General features: G+C 51.2%; 1 protein-coding gene across 5 annotated transcripts in view; it reads right to left on the minus strand.

Moving 5' to 3' along the window:
- Nucleotides 1-24,666, minus strand: part of LOC143151870 (latrophilin Cirl) — a 449,543-nt gene that overhangs the window by 20,433 nt on the left and 404,444 nt on the right. For 4 of the 5 annotated variants that reach the window (XM_076321335.1, XM_076321337.1, XM_076321334.1 and 1 more), the window contains 3 exons: nt 7,517-7,623; nt 812-995; nt 11-189 (listed from right to left, as the gene is read on the minus strand). In XM_076321335.1, coding sequence (XP_076177450.1) covers nt 11-189; nt 812-995; nt 7,517-7,623 — 470 coding nt within the window. Of the gene's footprint in view, nt 1-10; nt 190-811; nt 996-7,516; nt 7,624-8,096; nt 8,204-24,666 lie in introns of all 5 variants that reach the window. The other variant, XM_076321336.1, reaches the window with a different exon arrangement.

Consider the following 24,666-nt stretch of genomic DNA (forward strand, 5'->3'; position numbering starts at 1 on the left):
CGCGACTTACCAGTGGTCCTTCGACTCGTTCTCCAAGGGGCAAAGGTCGACGTCGATGTGGCTTGAGTGGTTTCAGGAACGATCGGCGGCACCGCCGGTCCGTTCGCAGACGGAACGTTCACCGGTGGTATCGAGTCCTGGTCCACTTCAACGACCTCCATATCGACCGGGAACTTGGTCGACGTGGAACTGCGAAATGGAAGTGAGGTGTTAGGTGGTGCTATCGTCGTTTTCGGAAGGTGTGTCCCTGCCCGTCGAACTTCGACGAGAAGACAACGACGAGGCAATGAAAATATTTCTCCGTTGAAAACCGCGGTATAACTCGATTTAACGTAACCTTACCACGACTCTGTTTTCATAGCGGACCCCGAAGAATACCCCATGGAACACGACGGACTTACGTGACCCGCCGTTAAAGTCCATTTCGATCGTTACGGTGCCGTTCGAGTAAACACCATCGCGAAAGGGATTAAACTGAAAGATTCCCCGCGAAGGAAGTCAAGAAACGCGGTTCCTCGAAACGATAATAAACCGTTGAAAGTTAAAATACTTTCGTGCCACGAGGAAACATTAAACGCGTCCGAGTATTCGAGAATATTCGTAAAATATATAAACTTCTAAAGCAATTTGAAACTTCTACGATTATTCTATATTACGTAAAAGGTAGCCCGAGTAAATTTCAATTTAACGGATTTCCTTGAAAACGGATCCACCGTGTACGGTATACGCAACGGTGTTTCGGTTAGAAAAAGACGCGAGACGCGGGAAAAAATTCCCGACGACTGTGACGTGTTTAAAAAAATATACCGACCTTGACATGGTGGTTATTGGCGGCGTCGGGGTGGACGGTGCCGGCGGCTGGGGTTGCTGTTGAGCCGGGGGTGTCGTAATCCTGGAGGGAGGTCTGACAGTCGGCTTAGCCGTGCTCCAAATGCTCGGCTGTGAAGTCGTGAGCCACGGCGGGCTCGGACGGGACGTTGTCGTGGTCGTTGCAGCTGCAAGTGTTTCGTCGAGCTCGTTTTAACGTCGTGAACGACCAGACGGGCGGGGGTAGGGTGGCCGAGGAGGGTGGCGGTACGAAAGCGAGGCGAACGAAGACGTAGACGCGGAAAGGAGAGACGGCCAGGCTTTGGCAGCCCGACCCGGTGGATCCTAAGAGCCCGTCTACGAGCTTATCGGATTCGAACGCCGGGTATAATTAAGAAGGAAAGTGATTTGAGGGGCTCGCCAAGGGGTAGACGAGCTTCTCAGCCGGCTCAAACGATGGGGATATTTTAAACCTCCTTAGCGGGAGTCCGGGGGGATGAATCTCTCGCCAATTCCCATCGGAACGTTTTCTCTTTTACGGCCAGAAACTAGCGGGCGTTCGTTTGTTTCTCCCGGAATTGCCGCGTCGCGGTGAGAACGTCTTTAATCTCAACGATTGGACCGTGTTCCCATCGCGGTCCCCGGGATCGAGCGGGAAATTAATCGGGACCGAGGATGATAGAGATTAAATCCGGCGGAAAATATATAGGCGATGTGCTCGCGACGCATCGACGCGGTTAGAAATGGTAACGACTCCGAATGAACCGTATCGGGTTACTGCGCGTGTAATAAGTCGCGGAGATTTCGCTCGCGCGTAATTCCAGCGAAAATGTGGGACGACATTCTTCTGCGCGTGCCAGCGGTCTCGAGGAAATCGAATCCGTCATGTCCAAAACGGCCGACGCGTTTATTGCTAATTCTACTCGCAGGATTTCTAAATATTTAAACCCTATTGATAGTTATCTAAACGAACAAGAGGTAATATCTACTGTCTCTCCATGTTTCTCTATGTCTTTCCTGTCTCTTCCTGTCTCTCCCTGTCTCTCCCTGGCTCTCCCTGTCTCTCCCTGTCTCTCCCTGGCTCTCCCTGTCTCTCCCCGTCTCTCCCTGGCTCTCCCTGGCTCTCCGTCTCTCCCTGCCTCTCCGTGACTCTCCCTGACTCTCCCTGTCTCTCCCTGTCTCTCCCTGGCTCTCCCTGTCTCTCCCTGGCTTTCCCTGGCTCTCCCTGGCTCTCCGTCTCTCCCTGGCTCTCCCTGTCTCTCCCCGGCTTTCCCTGTCTCTTCCTGGCTCTCCCTGGCTCTCCCTGGCTCTCTCTGGCTCTCCCTGGCTCTCCGTCTCTCCCTGTCTCTCCCTGTCTCTCCCTGGCTCTCTCTGGCTCTCCCTGGCTCTCCGTCTCTCCCTGTCTCTCCCTGTCTCTCCCTGTCGCTCCCTGGCTCTCCGTCTCTCCCTGTCTCTCCGTGGCTCTTCCTGGATGTCCCTGTCTCGCCCTGTCTCTCCCTGGCACTCCCTGTCTCTCCCTGGCTCTCCCAGTCTCTCCCAGTCTCTCCCTGTCTCTCCCTCTCTCTCCCTGTTTCTCCCTGTCTCTCCCTGTCTCTCCCTGGCTCTCCCTGGCTCTCCCTGTCTCTCCCTGTCTCTCCCTATCTCTCCCTCTCTCTCCCTATCTCTCCCTGTCTCTCCCTGTCTCTCCCTGTCTCTCCCTGTCTCTCCCTAGCTCTCCATGGCTCTCCCTGTCTCTCCCTGTCTCTCCCTGGCTCTCCCTGTCTCTCCCTGTCTCTCCCTGTCTCTCCCTGGCTCTCCCTGGCTCTCCCTGGCTCTCTCTGGCTCTCCCTGGCTCTCCGTCTCTCCCTGTCTCTCCCTGTCTCTCCCTGTCTCTCCCTGTCTCTCCCTGTCTCTCCCTGTCTCTCCCTGTCTCTCCCTGTCTCTCCCTGTCTCTCCCTGTCTCTCCCTGTCTCTCCCTGTCTCTCCCTGTCTCTCCCTGTCTCTCCCTGTCCCTCCCTGGCTCTCCCTGTCTCTCCCTGTCTCTCCCTGTCTCTCCCCGTCTCTCCCTGGCTCTCCATGGCTCTCCCTGTCTCTCCCTGTCTCTCCCTGGCTCTCCCTGTCTCTCCCTGTCTCTCCCTGTCTCTCCCTGTCTCTCCCTGGCTCTCCCTGTCTCTCCCTGGCTTTCCCTGGCTCTCCCTGGCTCTCCGTCTCTCCCTGGCTCTCCCTGTCTCTCCCTGGCTTTCCCTGTCTCTTCCTGGCTCTCCCTGGCTCTCCCTGGCTCTCTCTGGCTCTCCCTGGCTCTCCGTCTCTCCCTGTCTCTCCCTGTCTCTCCCTGGCTCTCTCTGGCTCTCCCTGGCTCTCCGTCTCTCCCTGTCTCTCCCTGTCTCTCCCTGTCTCTCCCTGGCTCTCCCTGTCTCTCCCTGTCTCTCCCTATCTCTCCCTCTCTCTCCCTATCTCTCCCTGTCTCTCCCTGTCTCTCCCTGTCTCTCCCTGTCTCTCCCTAGCTCTCCATGGCTCTCCCTGTCTCTCCCTGTCTCTCCCTGGCTCTCCCTGTCTCTCCCTGTCTCTCCCTGTCTCTCCCTGGCTCTCCCTGGCTCTCCCTGGCTCTCTCTGGCTCTCCCTGGCTCTCCGTCTCTCCCTGTCTCTCCCTGTCTCTCCCTGTCTCTCCCTGTCTCTCCCTGTCTCTCCCTGTCTCTCCCTGTCTCTCCCTGTCTCTCCCTGTCTCTCCCTGTCTCTCCCTGTCCCTCCCTGGCTCTCCCTGTCTCTCCCTGTCTCTCCCTGTCTCTCCCCGTCTCTCCCTGGCTCTCCATGGCTCTCCCTGTCTCTCCCTGTCTCTCCCTGGCTCTCCCTGTCTCTCCCTGTCTCTCCCTGTCTCTCCCTGGCTCTCCATGGCTCTCCCTGTCTCTCCCTGTCTCTCCCTGTCTCTCCCTGTCGCTCCCTGGCTCTCCGTCTCTCCCTGTCTCTCCGTGGCTCTTCCTGGATGTCCCTGTCTCGCCCTGTCTCTCCCTGGCTCTCCCTGTCTCTTCACGCTCTCCCTGTCTCTCCCTGTTTCTCCCTGTCTCTCCCTGGCTCTCCCTGGCTTTCCCTGTCTCTCCCTGTCTCTCCCTGGCTCTCCCTGGCTCTCTCCGGCTCTCCCTGTCTCTCCGTGGCTCTCCCTGTCTCTCCCTGTTTCTCCTTGTCTCTCCCTGTCTCTCCGTGGCTCTCCCTGTCTCTCCCTGTCTCTCCCTGGCTCTCCCTGTCTCTCCCTGTCTCTCCTTGTCTCTCTCTGTCTCTCCCTGTCTCTCCCTGTCTCTCCCTGTCTCTCCCTGTCGCTCCCTGGCTCTCCGTCTCTCCCTGTCTCTCCGTGGCTCTTCCTGGATGTCCCTGTCTCGCCCTGTCTCTCCCTGGCACTCCCTGTCTCTTCACGCTCTCCCTGTCTCTTCACGCTCTCCCTGTCTCTCCCTGTCTCTCCCTGTCTCTCCCTGGCTCTCCCTGGCTTTCCCTGTCTCTCCCTGGCTCTCCCTGGCTCTCTCCGGCTCTTCATGTCTCTCCCTGTCTCTCCCTGTCTCTCCATGTCCCTCCCTGTTTCTCTCTGTCTCTCCCTGTCTCTCCCTGTCTCTCCGTGGCTCTCCCTGTCTCTCCCTGTTTCTCCCTGTCTCTCCCTGGCTCTCCCTGGCTTTCCCTGTCTCTCCCTGTCTCTCCCTGGCTCTCCCTGGCTCTCTCCGGCTCTCCCTGGCTCTCCCTGGCTCTCTCTGGCTCTCCCTGGCTCTCCGTCTCTCCCTGTCTCTCCCTGTCTCTCCCTGTCTCTCCCTGTCTCTCCCTGTCTCTCCCTGTCTCTCCCTGTCTCTCCCTGTCTCTCCCTGTCTCTCCCTGTCTCTCCCTGTCTCTCCCTGTCCCTCCCTGGCTCTCCCTGTCTCTCCCTGTCTCTCCCCGTCTCTCCCTGGCTCTCCCTGGCTCTCCCTGGCTCTCTCTGGCTCTCCCTGGCTCTCCGTCTCTCCCTGTCTCTCCCTGTCTCTCCCTATCTCTCCCTGGCTCTCTCCGGCTCTCCATGTCTCTCCCTGTTTCTCTCTGTCTCTCCCTGTCTCTTCCTGGCTCTTCCTGGCTCTCTATGTCTCTGCCTGTCTCTCCCTGGTTCGCCCTGGCTCTTCCTGTGTCTTCCTGGCTCTCCTTGTCTTTCCCTGTCTCTCCCTGTCTCTCCCTGGTTCTCCCTGGCTCTCCTGTCTTTTCCTGTCTTTCCTGTCTCTCCTGTCTCTCCTGTCTCTCCCTGGTTCTCCCTGGCTCTCCTGTCTTTTCCTGTCTTTCCTGTCTCTCCTGTCTCTCCTGTCTCTCCCTGTCTCTTCCTGTGACGCGTCTATCATCGCTTTAACCCCTTGACTACGTTCTGTGCTCGGTCGTTCGAGCGCGACGAACGCCAATGTGCGTTTAGAATGTACGTACGTTCGATACGCGAGTGGATTTTCCACACAAGGCGTAGGTTTTGCGTAAAAGTCGTCCGTAGTCGAAGGGTTAAAAGGTGACAAAGCGCGATATGTAACCCCGGAGCGTTTCTCTTCTCCACGAGCTGGGATTCCCCCCGAGGGTGGTATCGCAAACGCCTTGCGAACGATAGACGCGTCTCCTTCGGTGTCGATGTTTCAATGCACGGTGCAGTACAATCGCTACGCTCCATCGGTCCCGCGACGGAAGAAATATTCCCGAAAACGAATGCCATGCGGCCACGAGGCGAGCCGAGCGACGAGATTAGCCTACCTCGCGGCCCGATATCGCGACTATATCTGGCCTAAGAGGAGAAAACGATCTTTAACCCAAGATGGCGACGGCAGTTAATCCCTGAACGGGATGGTCCGCGTATTTCGCGGTACTATCTCTATAGGGGTCATCTTTATTGGCCGAAGGGGTTGGCGATAAGGTAAAATACCGGACGTCGCCGATGTCCGTTACGATAGTCGGCCGTGGAAGAGAAACGGAGGCGTATATGCACGTAGGTGAACCAGAGACAGAGCGAGAGAGAGAGAAAGAGAGAGAGAAGCGGAGAGAGACTCTCTCCTGTGGTATTGGGGCTACCATCCGATTCGAGACTTCCCTTGGATATACGTCGGTTCCCTGAGACCGATCTATCGAGCTCCGCCGGGTATCGATCACAACGCGAAACCGAGTGTGTTGGGAGCCGTGAAGGCAAACAGAGAGACGAGGGAGTTGACAGTTTATGGTCCAATAAGTGATTGTGTCGCCCGACGCTTTCGGTGGGTCGTAACGTATAGGTGTTAAAACGTTCGAAGGTCGGTGGAGTCACCTTGACGACCGCTGTGGTGCTTGTGTCGGGACACTAAAACACCCGGTTCGGTTTTTATCGCGCTGTTAACGGAAACTTTAACTTTGGGCCGACTTCCGAGATGGAGGTTTCGTTTCGGTGGATTTCGATCGAACTCGAGGCGCGAGAAATAATTCTATTAAAGTAGAAGCGATCTATTGAGCTCGTATGAGAGAGATTGATACGTAGGACGAAATCAAAATGTTTCGTTAGGTAATCGGAGCAATCTTTGTCTTGACGAGTCTCAACGAAAACGAAGAATCTAGATACCAGTATCTACCCGACCAAGGCCGTGAAAAATTCTATAATCTAACGAGAATACGATTTCGTTGCGATACGCGTTGCGTCCGCGCGTCGAAAACGTCACGTTCCCGCCGGTAGCAATTACAAAAATGAAAAACTGTTTTATTTACAGTTACTTCGGCAGCCGACAGACCCGACGATGATTAAACCCGGGACAACGGGACGCGATAAACTGTGAATCGATCGTAGGCAAATTAACCGGACGACTGTTTATGAAGGCGAACGACGCGCGATGCAAATTCACAATAACGTGCCGAGGCGTCGTTTCGCCACAGTCGATTCGCAGTATCATCGAGCGTAACGATCGATGCTTACAGCAATCTCCCCCGCTGTCTCTCTGCTCTTGTTGGGGGCCTGTGGAAGAGTTTCATTACGATACGAAACACGTCAGAAAAGTTCGACGCGCGGGCCGCGTGTATCTCGCGTTACCGATCCCAACGATCGATTTCTCGATTGCAAAGATCACGTCTTCGCGAACTCTTCCATCCGCGCTCTCTCTCTTTCGCCCGGTCTCACTCGTTCGCTCCCACCTTCCTCCTCCCGGCTTTTTTTCCCTTCTCCACTTTATACTCCGTCTGTCTCGAGAGTGCATAGCCGATGCAAGCCGCTGGGAGATCTTTATCGAGACACGGGCTTGCAGTTACGTAGCCAACGTGAATCATAAGCGCCGACTTCGGGAACTTCTCTTCTAATCGATTCTCGCGGTCTACGTCGAGATTGTTTCCCTCTGTTTGTCGCGACACCGCTGCCACGGTGAAAAACCGAATCTCTTTTCGCTCGAGGGGGCAACGAAAGAAAAGAAAAAAAGAAGAACAAATTTAAAGAAAAGAAGGAGAAAAAAAAACGAGAATTCTACACGAATCGTTCCGTCGTAACGGTATCGATTAAAAATAAGATCCTCGGGATTGTTCCGTTGCCCGAAAACCGTGTAATTTCGAACGGAGAGAAATTTAACACCGAGGAGGAATCTCGAGACTCGAAACGAGAAGTTTTCCGTGTAACGCGCGAAGTCGACGCCTATGAGATTCGTTCCACGGTATCCGCGTAAGATCTCGTTCGCAAAACGAACGATACCGGCTGGAAAACTTATTGGCAAAAAGGAAAGGTGCGTATAAAAGTGAAGGTGTTTTTACTTACCGGACACGCAACGATAATGCGCCTCGAGGTACTTATGCGTGTTGGGACAAGGATCGCCGAATTGCGACGTGGACGCAACGATGCTGCAGTTTTGCTGATTGTTGCACCTGGATATCACGGGGGTATCGAGACCCGGTTAACACAAGTGACGCACACCCTTACCAAGTGCACCGAACCATGGATCCTGTCCCTTTTCTCTTACCGTCGTGTACGCGAGGGTAGTCGCGTTTATCGAGACTCTTTCGACGACGTTCCGCAACTTTCTCTCGCCGAATTTCGCCGATTTAGACGAAGGTCCAAGCTTTTTCCACGACTGTACGATACCTCGTGTACGCGTTACGCTCGAAAATCGCGTTTACGATGGTAGATTTACTTTCAAAGTATTACCCGGTTACAAGGAACCGATTTCGGTGCACGTATCCGGGTATCGCGACGACACGATCGTCACCTGGTTACAACGAACCGATCTTGGTTGGTGTATTCGGGTGGTACCGGCTTTCATCGTTGGTCGAAAGTCGTGGAAAAAACGTGGACGAAAATCGTTCACCATCGATTGTAAAAACAAAATGTGTGCACCAACCTAGGCAATAGAACTGCGCCTCGATGTACTTTCCGGTTCCGGGACACGGGTCCTCCTCGAAAATCTCGCTGCGCACGTCCACCGAGCAGGAATTACGATAATTGCACCTGCAATCGTCACGTGAGCAAGAGAACGTCGCCACAGAGGACAATGATAACAGAGTCGAGGAGATTCGACGTCCATGGACGGAATCACGAACAGAGGATCAAACGGCACCGATGAGAGATAAGAACGACCTTGAAACGTCCCCGTTCCCGTATTCGAGTTTCCCGTGAGATTCCGCTCGACGGACAAGCGTTCTACCGTTAAATAAACTACCCTGCCACCGTTTTCGAAGAATCGAATTTTCGACACCTGAACACGTGCCACCCGAAATCGACGATACGTGCGATCTTCGAGAATCACTCGTATCGGAAGCGGTCGAACGTTCAAACGTTTTCGATATTGGTCGCGAGAGTACTTTCGGCGAAGTAAAAAAAAAAAAAACTGTACGATAACCCGTGTATTAATTGCAGTACCGAGAAATTTCGAAACAATTTATTTACGAACGTCCAAATAATTACTCGAACCGTTTCGAGAACGATACCTTCGAAGTACAGACTCTGGAACATCAAGGAATAATTTTGTTTTTCTTTTTTTTAAATATTTATTTTCCGTTAATTCTAACTACGTTTCAAACTCCACGACACTCCGTATATATCTATCGCAAGCACCACGCAACGCACACTCTTGCACACACATTTTTCGTTCCCGTTTCAACGCGTGAAATTCACCCCCTCGTGTCCCGTTAGTAGGCATCTACGGTCCCAAAGATCGAAAACGTGGGCCCTGGAATCGACCGCCATCGAAACGAGCGAATTGTTTCTCACCAGCGATTCAACGACGAGCCGCCGCGAATAGCCGTAGGAGAGCGTGTCAGCATCGAACAACATCCGATGTCGTTCTCGCGATGTAACGCGGGCGTGTTAGGCGAGCGAAAATATTACAATTAGTTAGTAGAAACAGGTTTGTATGCAGTAGTTTTAGAAGCGCAATAGCGGTGTTCGAGGTGGTTACGGACGGACCACGTGCGTCAAGTGACGTCAACGTTGCGTCGGATCTCGTATCGTGTTCACGTATGTACAGAAGTGGTATCATGCACAGAAGTCCCGTACCCCGGTTACAAGCACGGTCGTAAGCTCCTCCCCCCGCTACGAACCGTCCCGTGAACGTTTCTCCGCCCCCCACCACTCGGTTCCCTAGCACGCGGTCGCACTTCGCTTCGATAACCAATGTTACGAAAAGTATCGCGGTTGCAACGCGAAGTCGAGTCGTTCTTACGAGCGTCGCACTTTTATTTCGAGTGTACTTAATGGGGCCCCGAAGCGCCAAAGTATCGGTATCGCGAAATGGTAAACTTTCGAGAGGAATTCCACGTCACGGTTCTCCCTTCTTCTCGGGGGTACTTGGAGACTCTTCTTCGTTAAAGAGCACCCCGTCGTCGCCGGATTCGCCGAGGAGAAAACTCTTAAAGCCTTCACCCTGCCACCCCTCCCTCTCCCACTACGAGTACAATGGAGCAAGAAAGCGCCGCTACCGAGAAAGAGGGGAAAGGAGGGGAAGGCCCCGAACCATTTCCTCGGTTTCTCGTTTTACTTATTTTCAAATCTCCAGTTACTTCAAAAGATGTTTTCTCCCGCTTGTAATCCGGCGACGGAGCATCGCTACGGCGAGGCGCGTCGCTTGTTCGACGCAGATCGCTCCCGGTCGTTTTGATTTAAAGCGTAACGGTAAGCACCTTATCGGGCGGAAAGGAGCTTCCGTACGTTGGAGACAAAATCGTTCCACGTGGAACCGTGAATCGATAAATTAAAACGCGACGAGCGGGGACGCTCGGGTTGGTGTCACGCCCCGCTTTGATGTCACGAAAGTATCGTTCGCGCGGCGAAGACGTCGCTGAAACACGGATAGTCGCGCGGTAACGAATCGATCGATCACGCGGAAATGCGCTCTCGGTTTAAGGAACTAGTACAATCGAAACGCTGAGCGTCGATACTTGGCCGATTTCAACCTGACTCGCGACAGGTAGCGAAATAAACTCGTACCGTTGTAATCGGGCGAGTTTCTACTTTCAGACGCAACAGGAATTTTTCGGATTCGTCGATCCGTTCGCGATATATGCGAGTTTGGAGCGAAGAAACGATTGAGACAGTAACATATTTTTCGCTCTTCTGATGCTCGAAACGAATAACTAGAATGCTCGATCTTGCGTCTCGATATTATTTATTTTAATGTTTATTTCGATATTTGTTCTCGCGCGTGTCCACGCGGACACGAATCGGGTGAGATCCACGACGCGCACCGGACGGATACCGAGCGTAATTCGGATTCGTATGGAATTTAGAACGCGGATGGAGGGGGAGGGGTTGGAGAATTTCCGCGATACGTTCAAAACGATAATATCGAAAGCCATCGGTGATCCGTTTGAAAATTTCCCCGGTGTTCACCGTGTCCCTGCGAATTCGATACAATTATTATATATTTTTATCGAACGGCTGGTTGCGCGAGCAACGGTAAGGGCGAACCGATTAAAAAATTGTTAACCGAATCGAAACGAAACGAAGCTCCCGTTTAATAATACGTTGCTCGTATTTACGATAATAGTTCCACCGTATTTTGGAATCGATCCGGCGGAGGCCAATCGTTGATATTAATTTCGAGAAATAAAACGGGTTTCCATCTCGCGACGTGTATGGTATAAAAAAAAAAGAAAAAAACAACACCGGTTGAAAATTTCCACGAAATCGATTTATCGTACGATCTTTCCGAACGCGGAACCAATTTTCATTTACCGCGAATACCACGCGCAACCGGATTTCCAATCTTCTTCCCTTCGAATATCTAACCGTTTTCGTTCTCCGCGAATTTTAGACCACGAATGATTATTATTCTTCTTCTTATTATTATTAACGTTCGTTGTCGACGCATACACGATCGTTCGTTTCCCGATTCACCGTTAGCCGTGAGACTCGTCGACCGTAAGATCGTGAATGAAAAACGAGTCGTAAGAAAGAAAAAAAAGAAAAAAGAAAGAAGTTCACCAGCGATTAACCATCCCCTTCGAAGACGGCGATCGCGTAAGCTCCGCAAGCACCCATCGACACGATACATTAAAATATATACGCGGCGTTTACCATCGTCTCGGTCACCATCGCGAACTGGTTACCACCACCATCAACCCTCTTCCTCCCCCTGTTTCCTTTCTGAATAATACACGAACGCGGGGGCTGTGCCTTAGAATCGGCAAGGTGTGCACGGTTTAATCTCGATCGGAGGACGAGAGGGGGGTTGGGTAGGGGGACGAGCCATTAAAGCGAGTACACGGCCCATTGTTGGCCAGGCCTGAGCGAAGTGCAGGTGCAAAGCCCACACACGGTCTGTTATCGCTCCGCGTGGCAGCCACTATTTTGGAGGATTAAGCGGCCTCGTCGATCGTTGGTTTTGCACGTGGAAATTTTGCGGCCCGAATCCCCCGGCCTGGTCTGTGCGCGTCCTTCGAATCATTTTTATTTTGTTGTTTTTTTTCTTTTTCTTTTTTTTTTTCATTCGTTCTCTCCCTATTCGTACACGGTTTTAACGGAACTCGAGCGCTCGAGCGCGCCTGCTCGTGCCCGGATGAGATACAACGAGCGAAACCGTGGGTACGGGACGGCCGGGGGTAGAGAGAGAGACAGAGAGAGAAATAGAAGAAAAACAAAAATGGAACGGAAAGAAGAGAAACGTTCCTACGAGCCGTGGGGATTAATTCGCGCGCGGCGCGAATCGATCGCGGGGCGAACAAGCGAGCGAAAGGGCGGAATTCCCGTTGACTTTGGCGAGGGTCGGTCGCGTCAATTCGTCGTGATTCGAGTGGCGTGTATCGAAAGCCCGTGAGAAGTTTCCGGTTACTCCGCGTAATTGGCCCGCCTCGTAGATTACTATGTTACGGAGGAAGAAACGGGACCGAAAGCTATCGGGCCGTTATCGGCGATACGGGGCTCGATCCTCGATTCGCCGACCGGCTGGAAACGCTCGCCGCACCCTTTATTTCGGGGTGGCGATCTTCGAGGAATACGTCGGGCGAGGAACTGGGGGGACTCGACGAAGAGAAGACGGAGACGAAATTTTTGGGCAAACGGTTTACCGATTACGTTCAACGGCCGCGCAATGGAACGAGGTACGACGATTCGAACGAGTACAGGTACGAGCGCGAGGCACGGTTTATCAATTTGGAAGGTAGCTACAGAAATCGGAATATTGAAAGCAAAATTGCCGAGCTCTACGGGAATACTTCTACAGGAATCGTTTTCTGTATTCCTAACAATCGCGGGATAAGTACTTGTGTAATATTTTCTGAACGTGAGATTTCTTGTATAGCCAAAGGTACTATTGAATGATACACTCGAAGAATCGAAAGACAATGAACACTTGGAAACTTTCAGTCCTCGTCGAAAGGAACATAGAGTATGAGGGTGTAGAGAATTCAAAAACGTGAATATCCGTACAATGTTTACCGATGTATAGAACAGTCGCTAAAATTGAAATATCGAATTGAAAATTAACGAGTACGTTGCTTAAATTTCGTACGAGTCAACGACGAGGTAACAATATTTATTTTCCGAGCGCAGTTCCCGACAATTGCACGAATCGACGACGAGGTAACAATATTTATTTTCCAAGCGTAGCTCCGGACGATTTTCTTTCCGACAATTGCATGGATCGACGACGAGGTAACAATATTTTTTTTCCAAGCTTAGCTCCCGACGATTTTCTTTCCCCGAGGCTCGCGACGCGACGCGACGCGGCGACGTCGCTCCCCTTGGTCGGGGCTCGTCCTCCTTGCACGCGCGCCGAACGGAGCCGGGGTTAAACGTAATTTCGTAGGACTAAAGTACGAGTTAACACGAAAAATCGCCATTCCGCGGATGTTGGGCCGCTCCGTTATTAAAGGGTTCAGGGTCTCCTTCGACTTTCCCCCCATCGCGTTCGTCTCCATCTGGCCGCGTTTGCGCGGCGCGTATCGCGGGTCTGAGCACTGCTTTAATCATCGATTTCACGATGATTCAGAGGGCCTTCCGTCTCGCGTGGGCTGGCCCGGATTTAATACGTTTCGACCGGTTCACGGCTAGCCCTGTCGTTTATCCCCGTAACCACCCCCAGCCCCCCTCTGTTATTTTTTCGACGTCGTCTCGAGACACGAAACAAATTTCCTCGTACAAGACCACCGCCATTTTGGTGACACGCGCGAAAAGTATAAAAATATAACGACGAGATTCGATTTATTTTCCACCAAACGATCTCCTCTTGTCCTCGACAGCGTAAACGTTCGATTTCGATCGGTTTCAAATTTAACGCGCGTTCTCTTTTTTTTTCTTTTTTTGCCGTTTTACAAAGACTCGTAACGGTTGATATTGTAACTACGATATATCTCTACGCGAGTATCGACGTATAATTTTCCCCCCCCCGGGGCGATTTTTCGTTTAGCGCGATTTTAATTTTTATGTTAACGCGATGTATTTTCGAGCACCGCCGTTGTAAAAAGCGTGTCGCTAAATTTCATTTACATCGGCGCGATTACGACGACTGTAAACTCGGTAACGATACACCGGAAAAGAGCGTATCGGACGCGCGGGCGCGAAAGAAACGCGGGTAATGTATGCATGAAAGTTTCGGCCGGTATCGCGAATCGGTTATCGCGACTGTTTCACGCGTTACAAAGGGCTCGTTTGTAGCCCGTTTTTCGGTACTGTATGGAAATTTCAATTTCAATAAGCTTTTCCCGTTTTCGATACGCTCCGCGGCGATGTATCGATTATAAATATTATTATTCCGGGCAGCGCAGAGGAACGAGTGCTGGAGGGGGGCCTGTGGAAAACTCGATATTTCGAGACAACGGTAGAGAATACATATATATGTATATATATTTATTTATACATATATATGTATGTATAGATTGTTGCTGGAAACGCTGCATTAAAAATGTATTTACAGAAATATTTCGACCCAGAGAGAGAGGGTAATCGATGCATCCGGTAATTAAATTACAGTGGACAGCGTTTGCAGTGAAAATTGAAGAAATTAAGTGATTCCAGAGATAAATTTCGATCGAAGCGATCCTGTACAAAAGTTTCACCGTCGAGCGTATACCGTCCCCGGATGTTTAATTCGTGCTGAAGGAAAGAAGTGTGTGCGAATAATGCGTGTCCACCGATAGGTTTCGGTCTGCTTTTTCGCGGAGTTGCTCCACTGTGTGTGCTTAGGCACGATTCACAACCGACCGTCGTTCATCTTCACGGTTTAACACTTTCGAACGGGCGGCGGTCCGGTATTTGCACTCCGCTTTGCCGGAAATTTATCGTTATCGCTGCACGGACCGTGTATTTCAAGTTGACTGGAATATTTCACACCGTGGAGAGATCATCGGAATCGCGAAACGTTGGCCCCGTATCCGAACGTAGATCAAAGTCTTTCGTACCGGTGACAACTGGTAAACGATACACGGAATCGTTTCGCGAAACATTATCCAGGAGGAATAAAAATGGAACGGTTCGAAATACGCGGCGGTACTCCTCCTTTTCTCGGTGAGCCATTAAAAATCACCGATCCGATCTACCTTTTAAAATACACCGGCAAGTCCCCACCGCGAAACAGTTTATTTCGAAACGATACCTCGAAACGCCGGTTCTCGTCTATCTACAGCTCCGCCCGATGATTTACGATATCCTTATTTATGCGAGTAGCGTTTAATAACGCGAAAGGGAGAACGAGGGCTCGAACGTCACGCGACACCTAAGGACTGGTAAGTACATCCCGCTAACGAGCTAACTTCAACACGAATCGTCTCGTAAGAAACGCGTACTGAAAAACTCGAGAATTCGTTTACGATTTCTTTCACTCTCGATTGTTCAACGTTACCAACGATCGTTGTTCCGGGAGTACGATCTCTCTCGGTTACGCGTCCACGTTATTTTTCGTATTTCATTCTATTTGAACTTTACCAGTGGCGTAGCCAAAGTCACGTCTAATCGTTCGACCGATTCTATTCGATATTCTGTTCCACGACTTCGACTTCCAGACTCTGCGACGTTTCGAATTTCACGTTTACATTCTTTCGCGGATTCGATCGCGCTCGAAAATTAGGGTACACGGATTCAGTTTCAATCGTAAACAATGCAGAGATCGCGATGTAACCGTAACATCGAAAAGGGGGGGGCCAGAACGGGGGCCTGAAAATTAATCGAATACCTTGTATTCGTCGTGCCCCCCTTTACCCTCCTACATAGTCCCCCTTGCGAGAATGGATTATGAAAAATCGTTCGCGGTATCTGCGCGGAATATCGCCGAGCCGGGTAACGCGAGTCACGTCTACGAGGTTTCGACGAGGAAAATCTTCGAATGGGGGATGGGGGTGAGAGACACTCCCGGTGTGGGGGCACGAGGTGGGCGAAGGGGGCTTCGACGAAACAGAGGCGAGAGAAACCGAGGCGTTTCCCGTTTCAGCGTGTCGGGAGAGAGTCGCGTGACTTTTTAATCGTCGAAGGAATTTCTTTGTGCAAGCGAGCCCCCCTCGACCAACCCCCTACCCCCAGCCCCTCGTACGCCGGATTGTTCGCGAAGGTACGGCGCGACGCACGGGCCACCGAAAATCGGGACCGTTTCCCTTTGACGCCCACCGGTGGAGAAAGAGACCCGCGCGGAGGGGACGGTGGCAGCCGGTGGAGGGGGGCTGGACGCGAATAAAACGAGCCCCGGGGAAAATAACGGAAAAAAAAAAAAAAGAAACGAAGGAACGCCGCGACGTAGGGTGGTCGGGGGAAATTGGAAATCGCTTTGAGAAACTCGAACGCTCGTTCATTCAATTCACCGCGGCCCGTGTTCATGAAAGTACGAAGCGTTGGCCGCGTTTTACGCGCGCGGCACGCCAAGGAAATCTCGGGACCCCCTCGCGGTGTTCTATACCCGCGAAACAAACGTACAATGGGACTTTTAACGCGTCGTAATCGACGCTGTCGTACGTAGTCGTCGTTTGTGAAAGGCGTTAATGTTCCCGTTCGAGCGTACGCCTACGCTGTATCGAAAACCGCGCTTGAAAAGGGAATCGGAGCGTAGGACGCGTTTCTCCGCGCGAAAGTAAACGTGAAACGAGATTTCTTCGTACCGGGCAGCTCGATAGGGTGGATCGGAAATTTCCCCGTGGCATCCGCGAAATGATCGTACAGCGTGCTTCTGTCTCGCGTTTTCCTTCGTAATTATCGACGAGGATGCTGATCTATCGATTTGAACCGGTTGGAAGACGAGCAGCGCGGCGGCGGCGGCGCCGCAGATGCTCGTAAACGCTATTGCAAGTCGACGCGGCGAGTAACGGCCAGACGCGGCGAGTTGCAATCGATCGCGTACGTGCTCCGCGAATATTCCGATTCCATTATCTCGGGAACCGAGCTACCTACGCGAAAATTATGTTTCACGTTTTCGTTTCGTTTCTTGGAGAGGAATCGCCCTCTTCTTCCTCGCATCGTGATTCTCGACGCACACTGTACTTTTATTCATTTCTTAATTTTTCGCATCGTTTAACCTTTGCTCCCTTCGGTGCACTGTTCGCGCGTTCGAGTGTTTAAGTTACCGAGGTGCGTTACCCGTAAACGATAACGTTATCACCGTTGTCGTTAACGCGCGTCGTTCCACTACGAATTACACAATGGTCGTCGTCTGTAAGCGCTGCCGTTACGGCGACATTCGTTACGGTCGGTTAATCGAATTGAAAGTATCAACCGGGATAAAATCGGGAACTCGCGGCGGACGAAGGGTAAATTCTCTCTCGAAGCTGGGAAATATCGCAAGAATTTATCCGAGAAACTCCGGAATAATTAAATTTCACCGAGTAAAATTCTTTCCGGCCCGATAGAGCGATTAAATTTGCGAGACCCGCGAAGAAGTCGGACGTTGAAAATTTATCTTGTTCTTTTCCCTCGGAACTGTGTCACGAGCTCGGCCATTTTTATCAGCGATCGCTGGTGTACGATATCGAAACCACTCGCGCGTTCCTCTCGCGAAACGAACAGACCCGATCGCAACACGATGCAACGCAGAAGACTGGAAACGAGGTACGTACGACGATCGCCGATTTCTTTTACCCAGGACACGGGATTAATCGATTTTACGTTATCCGCGGATCCCCGTCGCGTCACGACGATCGGTTCATGGTGGTTTTGCGAGCGGAACGCCGCGAGTCGCTTATACACGGCTCGGCGAGCCGCTCCGTGTAATTGTACGCTTCGTGGCTCGTTTTTAAGCAAGCACGCACCCAAACGAGCCCTGAACGCGTCCGCGGCGCCTCTTCTCGCGCGTTCCTTCCACGATTCGAGTTTTTCCAAAATCGAATTCGCGGACGTGAAAAAGACGATCGATTCCGCCGCGAAAGTACCAGCGTACGACGTACGACGCGTTACAACAACGGGTCCCGTGGTTACAGCGAGACGAAAGAGTGCGAGAGAGTATAAGAACGTCGACGAAAAAAAAGCCTCTTCTCGAAGAATGATCTCCACCGAGGATAATTTACCTGGCAGACACCATATTACGACGTGTACGACGGTCATGTCAAAGTGGAGAAACAAAGAGACACACAACACAGGAGCATCTCTTCGTGGCATTCCGGACGGTGACAAGAGAAGAGGGAAAGATCCATGGCAGCACACGTGGCGTTGTTTTATGTATAATATATATAGATATATATAGGTATATGTATATATAAAGATATCTTTCTCAAACGAAGATTACACCTGGAATAGTAGCTTCCCAGAGGGGAGTCTCGTTCTCGCAATACCGTAATACCTGTACGACCCACGTTACGTGAATTACAATTATTCTTCGATTTGCAAAGGTAAATCGTCTCGAGAATATTTCTACATGAGTTTATCGTCACAAATGTAAACTTCTTTCTCGTTTCGTTAACGTATTGCGATATCCGAGGCTCCTCTCCGCGAACACTCGTGTTACCACCACGATCGTGAGTCCCCGCCGCGAGTACTCGCGAGGAAATCACCTGTGCGACAATATCGCGTAAACGAACAACTCCGATATCGGAACTGGATCAATCGTGAACGATCGTTGCAACGAATCCGCCGACTGGCCCCGACGCAAAGCGTTGCAACGATGATTCGACGCCGACTCGACACGATCGTGGCTGCAACGTGTCACAATAATACAATAACTGAAGGTGGTGCATGCAATTGGTCCGCTGGTGTGTCAAGATGGAGCAAGGATATCACGGAGAGTGCGATATTTGTGCGTATCGTGTACGGTGTATATCTTACAGTGACGTTGGAAACTCACGGGGTGGTCGAAGGGGGTGGATTTCGAGAGCGGTCTCTTCTCTCTCGGCTGCGACTTCTCGCTCGTTTTCACCCTCCTCCTCTTCCCCCCTCGGGAGCTCTACCTGTACGCTCCGCGTTTACCACCCTGGGCGTCCAACCTCCGTCCCACCCCCAAGAGCAACCCTGTTCCGCCACGGGGGGTAACGAGAAATATTCGTCGGACTTTCCTCCGCGTTCCCATGATTGGAATACTTTTAAGTACCTAACTGGTAGAGAGCTCCCTCTTCCTCCTCTCTCTTCTCCGCTCGAGTCTCTTCCTCTTAATCTGCCCGGAGGATTAAACGAGTTTTGTCGAGAGAACTTGAAGGTACGTACACGTGCCCTCCTCCCCCGAGCGCGGATGCACCCGCCGTCCCGAATACGTGCAGGTATTACATACTACCACGGGGTGGATTTATCCTCGCGACAAGACGAAAGCAAAACGGTCGTCCGCGATGTTATCCACGAGCGTCGACCGTTTCGACGATCGATCTCTCGTTGCCCTCGTGATCGCGTACCGACTCGTGCGTCGAAAAATCGTTCAACAATTTTCTCGATGGACAATCAACGAGACAAGGTCCGCGATTAGAAGATAAGATCCGTGATTGGTAAGTTTACGACGAATCGAGAGACTCGTAACAGTTCTTAAACGAAATTAATCGAACAAATGCGAATTAACTGATCGATTCGAAATTGAAATTAATTCAGTCGGAATTGAATTTCTGGAACCTGAATTCGCGATCGAAACCCTCGACGATCGGGAACTCGAATCAGTCGAGACCGAGTTTGGTTTTCTTCGTTCACGAGTAATTATCGATCGTTTCGCTCGACTCGATCCAATCGTGAGCATTGAATATTTAATCGCTCGAAACGAGCGAAGATAATTGCCCGATCGTCCACGATTCGGGAAACCGATTGTTTATTTACGCGGACTAATAGATTCGGGAATGGACCGTTTCGAACGGAACGATCGTCGATCGTCGAAACGACGGATGCGGAAAGGCTGCCTCTCAACGAACTCCGTGTCGCGAACGGGACCGGCGAAAAAAAGATACGAAGGGGCAAAAAGGGGGGCTAAAGTCGAAGGGGCAAAAGCGACCACGACAGCGACTTTGATCGCGTTACCGTGCTTCGATCGAACGGAGGACGCTAATTTCGTCTAATGCGATTATCGACGAAATTCGGACCCGCGCGGCTACAATTAGTTTAGGTTAAGTACGAGCGACCGGCTACACCGAGATTCGAGTGGCGAAAAATACGGACGATCGAATTAAAGGAAATCGAACGTGAATTTTTTCCCCAGCCCTGTATACCGTATATCGTTCGCCAGAAAAGCGACCAATCTCGACCGCGTTCCCCCGACGGACACACTTTCGAGAGATCAGCTTGTTTAATCGAAGAATATCCAGTCTAATATTTAATAACGTCTACAGAGCGTATTCTTATACCGCGGTGTATCGATCCTATTGTTCAATCGATGCTGGTGAGTCTACAATTTATGTTGTGTGAAAGAATTTCTATCCCGCAAATAAATCCGAGATCAATGCTTCGAGTAGCCACCGATCGCGAAGAACGATACTCGGTTCGATACTTTTCGTATTAGGAGTAGGTTGCCCGTGCACGCACATTCTACGACTGTTACAAAGAGAAACTCTCGATGGAAACGAAGGACAAACACGAAACATGCCGAGTTTCCACGACGCGAAAACGACGCGTGGTCTCGTTTAGCGGGGTCGTTCTCGATTCCTGTCGCGGTGAGTATAGTCGGAAACTTGTTTATCTATGATAATTCGAGACTCTTTTCGGCCCGGTGACGGTCACGGGTGTCCGAGAGTAAGGACGAGAGGGACCGTATTTTGATAAATAACCGACGGAACGGTATAACAATTCGCACGTAGACGTTTCCGTAATTGTTTGCCATGGGGTCGGTTCGGGTCGGTTGGCTCGATCGCGGCAACGAAATTGCCTTCTTCTCGCTGTTTCCCCGCCACGGTTAATTATCCATCGTTCGTCACGATGACGAATCGTAAAATTGTTTAATATACCTACGTCGGATCGATTACGCCCGTAACGAGTCCCCTCTGACCCCCTTCTTCGGAGGGGGACACCGTGAAGAAATCTCGCCACTCCGCGGACCCCTTCTCGACGACTCTATGCGCAACCGTCCTTTTTTTTTTCCTCTCGTCGAGAGCTCGTTATTAATTGACGAACAAACAAGCGGGACGTTGAATTTCGTTTCGTTTCACGTGCACGGGCACGCGTAAAACGCGTCCTAGTTCCCGGACACATCGATTATCCTTCTCGAAACCGGAATTGGAAAAGGTGCGCGCGAAAATACCGATGTTCAATTTTTTGCGGTAAACGACCAGCCTTTGCGGGAGCATACGAGGGAAATAATGGTGGAATTTTCGCGCGACGATCGTCCGGAGAACGATCGAGAGTACGTTTTAATGGACGAGGGCCGAAAGTACGCGACTACGTGGATCTTTGCGTCACCGGACGGAACAAATATTAATTCTACGTCTACGAATGCTCGAAACTATTCGACGGCCGCTCGTCGTCGTGCCTCGTTCAAACACGGTAATATAATCTTCTACGTTAAACATCTCCCAAATCGGCCAGTCGTTAACCTCTCGTTTACCTCGTGCCGTTGGACTCGTGGTATTTTACGTAAAATTTCGACCGGTATTTTAAAAAAACAAAAAAAAAGGAAGAAACCTCCGGAAAGTTTCGTTTCTTAGAAAAAGTAGAAAATTCAGTCGGTCGATTGTTCGCGTAATTTCGACCAAACGAGTTCGTTCCCCCGAAGGGCCGATTCCCCGAAGTTTCTCGTCGTTCGAAAAGTTAAGGCGCGTTCGCGATCGTGACGAAATGCGCGCAAAACGCGTACGATTTGTGTGGCGTTCGTTCTTGATATCGTATGTCTCGCGCGTCCCTCGTTCTTTGATGCTGATAATTGTATCGAGAAACGGGAGGAGCACGTAGAGCACGAAAATGATTCTTTCCCGGTCGCGATATCCGCGAGTTGGACAAAAACCGTCGGCAACGGAGCGGAACGTTCGTGGATCTCGAATTTTTCGAACTGGTTCCCCTGTACGGTCGGGCCGAGTTAACGACGAGAGTCGAATCATCGAGTGGCTATTAGCGCAATGTAATTACGCCGCGATTGCGCAACCTCGTGGAAAGAATCCGTTCCCAGAAGGTCCTGGACGGCAACAACCTTCCAGCCGAGGTCCCCCGGCCGCCTTTCTCGACGCACGGGGGACCATGCGAGGATAATACCTGTTCATTCGCGCGACCGGGTCGCGCGTAAAGGTACCGGGCTCATGGCGTTTAATTACCGTTCCCAAATCTCGCAACGGGGAATTCGGAGAAACCCTTTCTTCGATTTAACAGTTTACGGCCGCCTTCGTAGAAACATAAACGCGCTGCCAACAAACGACGCGCGGGCTATTTGCATTTTGATGCCTCGACGCGTATCTTGCCGGACCAAAACGGTAAAGAATAATTGCACAAATAAATGGAACGTTTTATCGATACTCCCGAGTGTTCCTTTTTCTCGTGCAATTTCAAGTACTCCCGTTCTTCGAGACGATCCGTATCCTTCGTGCTCCGAAAGGGTTGGACGAAGGGATCAATTTTCGAAAATTAACCGGTCCTGATAAACGAACATCTCCCGAACGAATTTACAATGTTACTCGTCTCTCCCGGTATTATAGATTCTTCGCGCATACTCGACACTTCTTAACATTTACTACGATTCTCGACCGTCTAGGAATTACCACCGATAAAAAATAATTAAACAATCCACAATTCTGATCAATAGTTACCCCAGCGTCGGTCATTGGCAATGGCTCGAGTGATCCTCCAACGCGATTAACCCTCGACTGTCATTTTAAAATCCACGTTACTGTATATTTTCCAGATAAATACAATGCGTAGACAAATATACAGTGTCGCGTTTCCAAGATTTTATCCAACGAAGAAACATCGCGAAACAATAAACCGACCGGCGCGAAAGTCCAATACCGATTCCAAAATTGTGCAAAAGTATCGCGATGCTGCCAACCGATCGAGATTCGAGGTGGTTTCTAGAACGCGATCGTTCTCAATCTACCCTTCCGGCAAGTCGAGGGTTAACCCGACGCGAAATAGAACTAATTCCCGCGTTAAAGCCCCCGTGCGCCGCGAATTGGTCGTTCTTTTCCGATCTAATTGCTCGGTCGGGCCGGTCTCTCTCGTCCGGCGAGCGGAAAATCCGCTGGGCGTGCGCGAGCGAGCGGACGGACGGGCGGGCGCGTCATTTCTCAACGGCGTAATGAACATTTCCACGGTTACGCACAGAGCCGTCATTAATTCCGTAGACGGAATTTCGCCGGGGCGACCCCGGCCGTTCAATTTCATTAATCGTTCCAGCGAAGCCGTCCTCTCGACCCCGTCCCGGTTTCACTTAAATCGTAATCTCGGACGTGCACGGCCCGCCCTGATAAATCTACCTCCAACCAACCTGCCTCTAACGCGCCGTCAATCCGTCGTTTCGACGCGGGCTTCCGGCTTTGTTCGCAGCACGAGTTTAATTCGCGATCGGTCTATCCGCGCGGTGACCTCCGAATCGAAGCACCCGTGTTTCGGGATTTTTTTATTTTTCTTTTTTTTCTTCTTGGGGAAGTGGGGAGGAACCGTTCAACGTATTACTTTCAAACCGTGCGCGTTCGTTCGTTACGAGGCTACGGGGATTCTTTCGAGCAATCGATTTGCACCGAGTCTTGAGAAATTCTCCCCTACCCTCGAATCGAACCGAAATTTCCACCCAGTTCGGAGCTCTCGAAGAAGCCTTCCCTTCGAGAATTATTATCGAAGGCAATATCCAACGTATCGGTCTGGAACTTTACCAGTTCGTTTACCTACGTTTCACCGAGTCGTAGGATTTTTCTCGAGAACGATCGATCGGAACGAAGCAACGAATAAATTACTAAATTACCCCGCGACGCGTGTACGAAAACACCCAGCGTTGTTCGATCTTGGTAATTCTCGTCCCGGTGTGTCTTTGAATGGAAACAAGAATGATTTTCCGAGTGTTTGAATTTCCGTAAGCTGCAAAACTAGACGCGCCGCTTAACCGAGTTTCCTCTCGGAGGGAAACTTCTCCGTTCGCCGCTTCGTTCGACCCGCGAAGCGGAAGTTCGTCGCGCGTCTTTCGGTGTCCCGTGACGAGCGATCGCACGCGAGGTCTCGGTCGAGTGGGATTAACAGATCCCGACACAATCGTGGAGGGGGTTCCAGGGGTGACAGATAAACGCGGAGAAGAGAAGAGCGGAGAAGCACCTAGCCAGATAGAGTGAACACCGAGAATCCCCTGATATCGCTACACCGAGATAACGCGGGAGACGCGTTAAGAGGAAGCTGACTACCGTAGTTTGCGAGAAAAGAGGGAGAGCGAGCGGTTAGCCCTCGAACGGAATTACAGCGAACTACTCGTCCCTCGACGCTCAGGATACGCTTGCTCCATTTTGCTTACCTCTGGAAACGGTTGGGGGTAGGGATCCTCTGGGGTACGATCTCGAGGAGAGTCGGATCAAGTGCCGCGCCGACTGCCACGCGTGAATCTCGCGATGTATCGAATCTTCGTATCGAAACTCGCGGTGAAAGAATCTTTCGAAATTCAACGAATCGAGAACTGATCGGATTCGTGTACTGGCAGCGGGCGCGACACTCGAAGCTTCGGGTAACTACGAGACCACGCTTGGGTCCGAACGGACCCGTAGCAACTTTACCAAATACTTTCAATATCGTAAAGTCTAATGGTTGAAAATATTTTCTATCGTTTCGTTACTTTTATCGATTTTCAAAGAAAGTTGTACCAAAGGTGTACCGGAGCGAATTATCCTCTCGGTTCGAGAAGACCCAAGCGTGGTACAAAGGATCGACAAGCTCCCGCGATTCATCGGGAGAGAAAAATAAGTAGTCTTTCTCTCTCGATACGGGTTGCGGATTAGGGCGTTACAAGCGAGTACGTGCATGCGTGTGAATTTCTTAGGAATCGATGCGCCTTGCAGAACCACGGCGCACACACCCTGGTGTTAGTGAGAGAGAGTGAGAACGGGTTAAACGCGGAAGAGGAACAACGAAAGAAGAAAGAAAGAAAGATAGAGAACAGAACATAAAAGCGGCACAAAGTATTCGGGACGGCACGGCGACTCGCG

The sequence above is a fragment of the Ptiloglossa arizonensis genome, chromosome 10 (genome assembly GCF_051014685.1).
Source record: "Ptiloglossa arizonensis isolate GNS036 chromosome 10, iyPtiAriz1_principal, whole genome shotgun sequence".
NCBI lineage: Eukaryota > Metazoa > Arthropoda > Insecta > Hymenoptera > Colletidae > Ptiloglossa > Ptiloglossa arizonensis.